This window comes from Pterocles gutturalis, unplaced genomic scaffold, assembly GCF_000699245.1.
Source record: "Pterocles gutturalis isolate BGI_N339 unplaced genomic scaffold, ASM69924v1 scaffold29863, whole genome shotgun sequence".
Lineage (NCBI taxonomy): Eukaryota > Metazoa > Chordata > Aves > Pterocliformes > Pteroclidae > Pterocles > Pterocles gutturalis.
This window is the reverse complement of record NW_010118962.1, coordinates 1,726-12,148: the sequence shown is the minus strand read 5'-3', so window position 1 is coordinate 12,148 and position 10,423 is coordinate 1,726. Positions and strand designations below refer to the sequence as shown.

Here is a 10,423-nt window from a genome sequence, read left to right as displayed (position 1 = left end):
TTTTCGTCGAGCAAATGATATATCTATGAATTAAGATGCTTGGAATTTCATCATTTCAAGCTGATATGTCCTTATTGCGTCTTTGCATTAGAAAGGTTTGAGAATGGTTGGAGGGGCTGTTTGGTTGTTTGTGTTGGGGTGTGTGTGTTTGTTTCAAGGAAACCTAAATTCTTGACTCACTCTAAACTTTATGCTTAATTGTCTTAGCAAAGCAGAAACTAGAGGATAGACTAGCAGCTGCAGCAAGAGAGAAGCTTGCACAGGCCTCCAAAGAGTCAAAAGAAAAGCAGCTACAAGCAGAGCGCAAAAGGAAAGCTGCACTGTTCTTGCAGACCCTGAAAAACCCTTTGGCAGAGGCAGAAACTGAGAAAATTGAAGAGAATTCCATCAGTAATGAGGTAAGCAGGAAATAAATTTCTCTTGACCGTAAAGAGAGTGGAAAGCTTACCTATATGGAGTATGAATCTGACAGTATGTTATGAAGTTGACTGAAGAGATAGAAGCTTTTCTAAATGGGGAGAAATTTGAATTTTAAACACCATTAATATTTTTCAATTATCTTATATATGTCTCTCATCTGTTATTAAAGAACTCTAGAGAAATATGATGCATAGTTCAGAGGTCAGTTAGCCAATTACAGAAAGGAAAATGAGTTTGCAAATTTAACTCTACACTCTGGTGGTCCATGAATTAGAACGCTTACCTTTCAAGAGGATTTGAAAGTCTGTTTTGATATTTACTTATTTAATGTGTGTTTTGATGTGAGTAGACATCTTCAAGTTCAGAAATTATTCACAGGCAACTGAGTTTACTTTAAGACTTATTTTGCATCTCTTCTGCTAGGTTTTGTTGTTTGATTTTTATTAACTTAACTGGCATGAAGCTGAGATTAATAGTTAGTGAACTGATCTATGTAATTCTAAAGTTTTTAGCTGGGACATCCTTAAGCAAGAAAACAAATACATAGGTGGAGAAAACTAGGCTGTATATTGATTATTGTTCTTCATCATATTTGTGTTAGTTGAGTATTTAATATAAACTCTTTAAAAGCTTAGAATGCTAGGACGTTTTACTCTTTGTTTTAGGCCCAAGTTTAGTATGGGAGTTTTTTGTAAAAGATTTTGTTTGTGATAAGGATATGGTTTTTAAAGTAAAGCCAGTAAATCACCTTTGGTTGCATTAAGCAAGCAAAACTTAATATCTGGATATTGATAGAAAATATCAGATTCTTATTGTGACAGATTGGTTGCAGGAATGAATGACATGGCTTTCCATCATGTTCTTTCCCACAGAAAGAATTCCAGTATCTAACAAGTAATTCATTGCCCAGTTCTTGATTTTTCAAAATAAGTCATGAATTACACCTCAAAACACTTCCAAGAGAACAGACAATTGAAAGAGACAGACTTGCAGTTGAGGTGATCCATGTCATCACAGAGTAGCAGATACCTGAGTTGAGCGTGGTCACATCCCAAAAGAGATCCTGTTTGGGATTCTCATTGCTACTGCTAACAGATTTTCCCTGGTTGGCAGAAGCGTTCAGTACTTGATTCCAGTTAGATATTGAAGAGTTAATGCAAAGAGGCAATGACAATGCAAAACTCCCAGACTTGCAGTTCTGCTCTCCTCAAGGGGATTTGTCAAGGGCATAGATGTTTCTAAGCTAAGGTTCTTTTGATATTTCTCTTTAAGAGAATGTCTGAAATAACCAGTAACTCTTCAATAGCAGCAGACTCTTTCTGAGAAGAGCAGGTGAGTGTCCTCACTCACATTTGAACGTACTGAAGTTCTAAGCTGAACTTACTAACAGGGAAGTGAACTTCTCAACAAAAACCTCACCACTTTTTTTTACTTCTCCCACATAGGTATGGTTTCAGAGGAGGCATCTCTTTTTTCTTGCACAAAAAAATAGTGTTTTTAAAGAACTTTAAAGCGACCAGTTCACTGCTTCTTACCAATAGAAGGGTTTAGAGATGCTTTCTTTATAAAAGGGTTTATTTAGAATTTCAAATATATATTTAAATGTTACTGATGTGACCTTGCTTTTTGAAATAAAATTGACTTTTGTGTTGGGAGTGCTAGTACTGTGTTAACGAACAGTCTAAAGTACCACAATGTATTTGGAAATAATATTCCTCCTAAGTGTAGTTGGCTTATTGACACATTTATATCTGGTTTTATAGATGTATGCCTATAGGTTTTGCATATAAAAAATTATTTTGAATCATGAATGTTTTTCAAGCTGTTGTCTTTCCGTTTGCTGTATTTGAAAAAGCTTCCATCTACATTTGTTCCAATGCATAATCTGCATTTTGCTCTCCTTGCCTGGTTTACCTATTTATAACAGCCCATTTGATTCAAAAAATTTTATAGGGAAAAGTGAAATCATATTGCAGACTTGTTAACCTCAGTTGCATATACACTGAGAATCCAGTCAGCTGCGTTGTGATGTCTGAATCAGTTTATAAATAAATGCATAGCACAGGGGTTTTTTAAGCTTTTTCAGTCAAGTTTTAGAAACAAAAAGATACATTTAAAAACACTGATTGCAAAAGTAACAAGAAAAACTACAGGGGCTGTAATTTAAAAAAAAAAGTCTATAAAGAAAGTCCTAAGAGAGATATTGTCATTTGGTCAGTGGAACTAATTGGGGAAATTTAGTAAACAAAGACAAAAAATTAAATATTTAAGTTCACCAAAAATGTCACTTAACGTATTTCATCTCCCTTTTTGGAGAAGGAGCATCCAATGAGGAGTCCAGGAAACAACGATTGATATGCAATAGTCATAGAGTTAATGTAGTGGACTCATTTTTTGTAGCTTAAAATGCATCTCAAAATATGAAGTAATGACTGTGATGTGTAATAGAGCATGAAGAGGAGTTGAGAATTCCCATGAGGTTGTCCCTGCCTAATAACTGTGTGAAAACTAGTAATGCTGTTTATGTGTAGACACTGTGCTGAAAACCTGCTTATCACGCTGTGTAGAAATGCATAAAAGGAGCAAAGCTGCCTTGACCTCTGTCAGATTTTCCTGATATCTAGAATTTCTTGAGAGAAATGCTGGTACTGAATATATTTTATACCTTTGAACAAAATGTATTCCCCTAACAGCATGTAAAGGACAGTCGATACCACAGAACATTGCGCTTTTAAGCTTTTTTGGCTTCACCTTAATCTTAAAAATAGTCAGATCTACTCTTTCCATAGCGGAATTATTTTTTTTATGTGGTTTCCTGTTTTTCCTTAGAGTGAAATCAAGCAAGAGGAACAAAGGGCTGGCAAATGAGCTTGAGCAATCAAGCAGCACTGCTTTTCACAAGTGGCTCCTCACCGTTCTTGCAGGCACCACAACAGTACAGTCAGGCGTAATATTTCCTCAAACCAGTACTTGGAAAACATGTAGGTCAGCATAATTTCCAAAACTGATCAGCTACCAGTGAGGTTGTAGGTAGGGAAGTCTCTGCCCTTTTTGGGGACACGGGTTGACAGTAACTGGGTGGCATCTCGCTTCTTGTGTTGACATCTATAATTCACATAAACACTTTTGTAACAAGAAAATTATGCCACGTGGCACATCTGTCAGGTAGTGTTTCAGCAAAAAGAAGTTGCAATCATTCTGCAAAGAACTTGGGTTCTTTGGCCTGCAATAGTGAACCATCTCTAGTTTTAAAATCTGCAGTTCTAGATATACAGAGCTGAAGTACACCAGGTTATGTGGAGTGCTGCACTGAAGTGCCTTTTTATTTTTAAACAAATAAAGTGTTTATAATCTGAAATGCAAACCTTATTCCAAAGTAATTAAAATTAATTTAAATTTTTAAAATTAAGATGACATTTATATATGTTTACATATAAGTAGAATGAAGGCTAGTTGCGCGTGTTCCCATAAAGCCTGTAGGCATTAGGAGAGCTCACGTTAAGATGGTATGTTTGGTCTGGTTTGTTTTTCTGGGTTTGGTTTGGGTTTTTTTTAGTTTAATAAAGCAAATGTGCTGGCTTTTGGCACAAGTTGAAACCTGAATGCAAGTACCGTCCTTGGTAGTAGGCCTTGATACAGTATGCTTGATGTTGTAGATCTGTAACATATTTTCCACGTTTTTCATGGGTTAAAATGTTTGTCTGCAAATGTGCCAGTTCAAAACTGTTATTCCTAACCCTGTCATCTGGGCAGCGTTGTTCTTAGGTGCATCTGGGAGCAAAAGGTTGAAAAAGGAAAAGAATCTCTTACGGAGCTGTGGCTGTCCGTCTGTGTGCAGCCGAGCCTCACAGAATAACACTGGCATGGTTCAGTGTCTTGCTGGTGAACACTTGCTTGATGTTTTTGTTAATTGTGGTTGATAATGGTAGCAGGGTATAGGAGTCTTGGAGAGGGAAAATCTAAGCTGCCAAATCATTGCTTCCAGCAAAAACTTTTGATAAATATAATTTGTTTAGGTAAAGCCCCCTCCCTGCTGTCCTTGTCAGAAGAAGGCCTGCAGACCTGCATTTTTTGTCAAAGAAAATGGTCATAAAAGTGACCATTAACATTTAACTAATAGTGCACCTGATGGGTTTGTAATACAGATTATTCTGCTATTCTCTCATGTTTTATCCTGTGTCAGAAATGCTTTAGGGGTGATAATACTTTGATATGCATGTGAAAGACTGTTGGTTATACCCAAACTGTTATCGGTATAAACCAGAGTATCCAATTTAAACAAGGAGAGAAATCCGCAATCACAATGCTGCAAAAACAGACAAGCATATGATTTGAAAGTAACTCTATTTTAATGGCTTGTCCCAAATGTCATCTGCCATTGTGCCTCTGCATATAAAGATTCTATAGCACAAAGCAAACCTTAACTTCTTTTGGCTCTTTCATCTTCCCTGTTTGAAGCCCTGTTTTATCATTTGTTTCTTTAGATGGCTTGTCCTTACTTTTGTCCTGTATGTGACAATTTTTTTTTTTCTGTGAAGAGTAGTCTATTTATGAGTGAAATAGAAATGTACCCTGTTTAAAAATAAGATGCTATTCATGTTTTGACAGTCATAACAGGGTAATCAACAACTGCAGATGGTGTACATCTTTCGTACTGCTGTAGTTGATCCTACTTTTTTAGCAAGGGGCTGTGGATATTACTGCATGCCTCTTTGGAATAGTAATGGAACATAATTTGGAACATAATTTTATGTCTGTGTATTTTCTTAATGTTAATTTGTGAGCAAAATGTAATTTTCCAATAAAAAACATCCAATAAGTATTTAAAGAAAAATGCTTTAGAATATTTCAAGGCCATTCATTTCTCACTTTACTTTTTTTTTCAGAATATGGGTATCTGTATTTTCTGTTTAGCATGGAAAGGGGTGTGTATGTGAATGTTTGTAAATTTCCCTTATATTGCTTTTTCAAAAGGATGGATAAAAACCTAGAATGTCACATCATGATGTGGCATTTAGGGGGAGGATAGCTTGCTAGCATTTGGAACTTTTTTAATTGCAAGAACCCGACTATTAAAAACTACATGAGAGGTGTAATTCCTTATACTGTAAATATTTTAATAAATATTTAATGGGGGCGAAAAAGGTAAATATCAGGAACTACCATCTTAATTAATATAGGTGAGGGAGCTAAGAATGTTCTTATGCCTTGATTTTTAGTCTTCAGAGTACTCAAGATACAAAGGCATGTTGATCCATACAGCAAACAGATTCACAGCCACTAATTTCTTTACAGTTGACCCTTCAAAACTGAGAACGCAAATTTCTGTCTGTTTTTGAAGAACTTATTGCAGTCAGTGCACTGTTAATAGCTATGTTTCAGTGCAGCAGCTAAACCCTGATAGAACTGTTGAGTCTTTGAATATTAAGTATTAATTTGTTCTGTAGGAACTTAATCTATAGGAAGTGTTTTTATCACTTCTGTTGAATCATTTTGGGCCAATTTGTTGAGGCTGGGACTGACAAACTCCTCTGAAAGCAGTAACTGCTTGTTTTGATGCAGCGAGCAATCATACACTTCCATCGCTGGTAGACAGTTGCTTATTCATTCTCAACCAGGGAATGCTTCACTGTAAGCTTTGGGGAACTGGTGGTAAAAAAAGGTACAGTGGTAGAAAAGAATCTGGAGTATTTTCAGATTTTCTTGAAGTAAAAGAATTACTAACTCTTCACAGTTCTGGCATTCTTCACTCCTTCCAATTTTAATCTAGCGTGGAACTCAAATTACTGCAAAATTCAGCTGTTCGGAACCGAACAAATATTAGCCAGTTGTAAAAGTGTTAGTAATATTATTGATAATGTTCTTTACCGGTTGATTTTGTTTCTGCCAGGAGCAATGCTAGTGTTTTGTTCTGTTGCAATAAGCACCTTTTACTTCACTTCTGATGTTGGCTTTGCGTTTTGATTAAGTAACGTAACCCCACGATAACTAATGTGTGTTCTGGTCTAATACTGCAAATATGCAAATGTCTTGTAATGAACCGAAGTGTTCATTTTCTGTTCTCATAGAGCTGTAAATTCTTCCTGATACAGAGCTCTTTCCTAACCCATTCTTGCTAAACAAGGGTTGTTAAATCATCTTTGTTTTCCACAAAGGTATCTCTGAAACATTTTTTTATACCAAATGTTTACTGTAGGAAGCATTATTTTATTCCGATTTGTTTCAGTCATGCAAATACAACACTGAAAAATAACTCTGCCAGTGAAATTGTCTGACACTAGCATTTAATAAGGGACAAAAAAATGTGCTGTTACCCAAAATGGACAAAGAAGTGACATTCGTTGAATGCTATCTGAATGTTTGCAGTGTAACTTCTTAGAAGAGCTCTCCAAGAGCTTAAATCTGTCATCCCTTGAGATGCATAATAAAATTCATCAGGTAACCAGTTTGTTGCTGTGCTTTCCAAAACACTGTTCTACTGGCCTGCAGATTTATGGAGCCTGGTCAGTAAAACAGAATGTTTCTGCCTGTAGGAAACGTTTGATAATGTCCCAGTATCTGTGCTTGCTTTGATTTTTTTATTCATTGTTTTTTCCCTGCATTCATACCTCTGAATTTAGTTCCCGATATCTTAGTTTGCCTGGATCAGCTTTCACTAGTAAAAACACAAACCACTGACAGCTTCTTCCCCCCCTGCCCCCGCCCCCCAAATATTTTTATTCAGCAGCATTATTTATACACCTAGTGGCCTGGCAACTTACTGGCATTAAGTTCTTCCACTGAGCTCTCTGTTCTGCTCTGATGGTGAATCGGGTTGTTTTGCTAGTGATTTGCTCCTGTCACAGCGGTGCGTTGTGTAGGTTTGGATGGGTAGGTGACTTCTCCCTGTGTGTTAGCTGTTGTCTTATTCTCCAGGACCTACGTATTCACCTGGGGGTAGGTAAAGTTAATTCTTTATGGCTTTCCGAACATGATTCATTAGTAACCTGAAGCAGTGGTGTCTGAATCTACAGCAGCCAGCCTGCAGCTCTGCTTCTCCCAGAGATATCTGGACAGCGCTGTCACTCTTGGTGTTAGCATCCTGAAAGTCAAGGAGAGCCCATGGTCCCAGCATCTGATCCCTTTGTTGGATACCTAGGGCTGCTTAGCCTTGTGGGGTTCTTTGTTCTGATTGCTGAGAGAATCTCTAGGTGTGAGCTAACAGTAAATGTGTCATTCATTTATTAACTTCCTTTCTGGCAGTGGTGTGTTAGCTTGTGTTTTATGTGGCCAGATGAACTTGGGCACTGAAAACCATTGTTTTTTTCTTCCCTCTCTTGTTTTTCTCTAAACTCTACTTTGCCTTCAGCTATTTTGTTTCAAGCTATTAGAGGTGTCTACTTCAAGGCAAACTGGTCTATTACGTATTCAGTAGCGTTCAAAGCAAAGACTAAGGTACTGTATAAAGAGATGAATAACATTGTCAAGGAACAGAAGGCAGCTGCAGTGATCTCTTAGGAAACTCTAAAGTTTGGAGGTGAGGTGTCTGCAATAACACATGGATTGTGAAGTTAGTGAAATTGGAGGGGGCCTCTGGTAAAGTCACTGTGATGATCACGCTATAAAATGTTCATAATCCTTGAAGCAAACTAATTTAATATTCCTGTATTGCTATTTTTTGCAAATATTGTGATCGCAGTTATCAGTTAAAGCTCAGAAAAGTGTCATGGCTTTTTAACTTGAAGCAAAGCTGCATTTCAGATTAGTCAAATGTGGTTAAGTATTGCCTTGACATATTCAACAGTGGGAGGAGGGTAAAAAGAAAGAAGACCACCTGTTTCTAATTTAGTTATTTCAGGTTTTAATGAGTTACTTTTTATTCTGATCACGGTAAGCATCCTTGTATCAGATGGTGAAAGTGTCAGACCAGGTGGAGCAGAAAATATGACAGAGGCAAACTGATGTCTCCAGTTGCCTTGAAATGGCAGCTGGGGGAATGACAGGCTTTGAAATGAGGATCATCTCTATAGTGCCTGACTTGAATTGTTCTAAACAAGGTATTGAGCATAATTCTCTCAGGTACAAGCTGATAATTTGAATGTTTCTTGGAGTATGGTATGTTTTGTACTTGAATTGTTCTAAACAAGGTATTGAGCGTAATTCTCTCAGGTACAAGCTGATAATGTGAAAGTTTCTTGGAGTATGGTATGTTTTGCTTAACTGACTGCAGTCAGAATTACTCACTGAGCATGAATTGTGCCCAGACCTGTTCTGTCCTTGAGATTAATGACTTTTGTGATCTTACCAACCCTTTATATGCAAAACGTTTATTTTGCAAAGTACAGAAATAATTTGTATCGGCACTAATTCATTTTGCTGTTTTCTTTGAGGTTATAACCTAAACAGCACAGTTCAGGGATGAAAGTGGCTTTAAAACTTAGCTTTGAATGTCCCTAAACAGCACAGTTCAGGGATGAAAGTGACTTTAAAACTTAACTTTGAATGTTAGTAGTTCCTGATTGTATTTTCGAGTTTATCCCCTTTTTAAAAAAGGGATAAATAGATGAAGAGATATCTGATAATACCTGTTTTTAGAAGATGTTTCTTCCAAAAACTAAAGATGAAAACTTCAGAACTATGTCCTCGTTAAGCTGACAGTCTTAGCATGCATATCCCAACTTGCATACCTATCTCTGGGGAATTGTGAGGTCTACATTAAACACCACTAAATGCGCGTTTTTGAAGATGTCAGCCTTACGTACGCACGCTTTACATAATACTGATGCATCACTCTGAGGTTTTAAAGCATTCATGGGAGGTTACATTGGTTTTGATTTAACAACTACTTTCTTAAGACGGATTTATTTCTCACACACTTTCATGAGTAATAAAATGTAAAGTGATTGTTAGCTATTATTTTCCTTGCTGTTGTTGTACTTGTTATCCAGCATTTCTGCAAAAAAACTGTATTGTATATTGGGAAGACTACTGAGCAGGATATTTTAAGTTTCTTTGCCATAATGTGCGTGTACGTGGGATGCCCAGGAGTAGATGTAGCCCTCTGTTTATTATAAAAGACTAGAGATGCTTATGCGTTATCCACACTTACAGGACTTTCTCGTATTAAAAATTTGCATGCAACTTTAAAAGCTGAACACTGTTCTTTGTTTTCCTTTTATTCCAGAGTGTCAATAGTATACCGTGTCCTGTGACTGCAGTCAGAACTTTACCCACGTTAGAAGTTAAACAAGCAGAAAGGCCTTCAAGCAAAAGCAAAGATCCTCCTAGGGATGAAGAAAGGGAAAAGAAAAGAAAAAAACACAAGAAAAGATCTCGGACAAGATCTCGATCACCATTCAAGTATCATTCATCATCTAAGTCCAGATCTAGATCACATTCAAAAGCAAAGCACGCACTTCCCACTGCCTATAGAACTGTGAGGCATTCAAGGTGGGTTTGTAAACCAAACATATTATTTAGAGTTCTGTGTGGGCTAACACTTAAAACATTTTTGCATTTCTGACATTGTATAAGCATCTTCATACCCATTACAAAGGGTATAGTCACCTTGAAGACAGTGAATAAGTATCATCAAATATGGAAGATCTTTGAAAATAGTTTTAATTAATCATTCATTTCTAATTACATAGTGCAAAATTTGTACCAGTAAATGCTTTCTGACTCTGGTCTGGGAAATACCTGATGATAATACATAGGACTGTGATTATAGCAGGAAGATAATTTGCTAATAAGACCGTGGCTGTTGCTGGAGTAAAGTAACCAGATAATATTAAGATAGGAAATAAAGGTAGAGAACTGTGTGGTTGAACAGCAAAGCTCAGAAGGAAAGAAAACTGTTGGGTAGCATGTGAAAAAATATAATGGGTGAATGGCAGGAGAGATATGACAGGAATCCAAGAAGGGTGAATACAGAGTTGATGATGAAGATAGCCCTATATTTAACCATTAATGAGATTAAATTCACTGTATTAATTATCCAGCTGTAAGACGATATATATTGTGT

At 36.7% G+C, this 10,423-nt stretch overlaps 1 protein-coding gene across 1 annotated transcript; it reads left to right on the top strand.

The window, feature by feature from the left end:
- Nucleotides 1-207: 207 nt before the first annotated feature.
- Nucleotides 208-9,849, top strand: LOC104463906 (splicing factor, suppressor of white-apricot homolog; the record flags this gene model as incomplete). The annotated part of the gene is made up of 2 exons (XM_010076416.1): nucleotides 208-398; nucleotides 9,584-9,849. Coding segments are annotated over 2 exons (457 nt in total), but the record flags the coding sequence as incomplete, so codon positions are not given.
- Nucleotides 9,850-10,423: the final 574 nt, after the last annotated feature.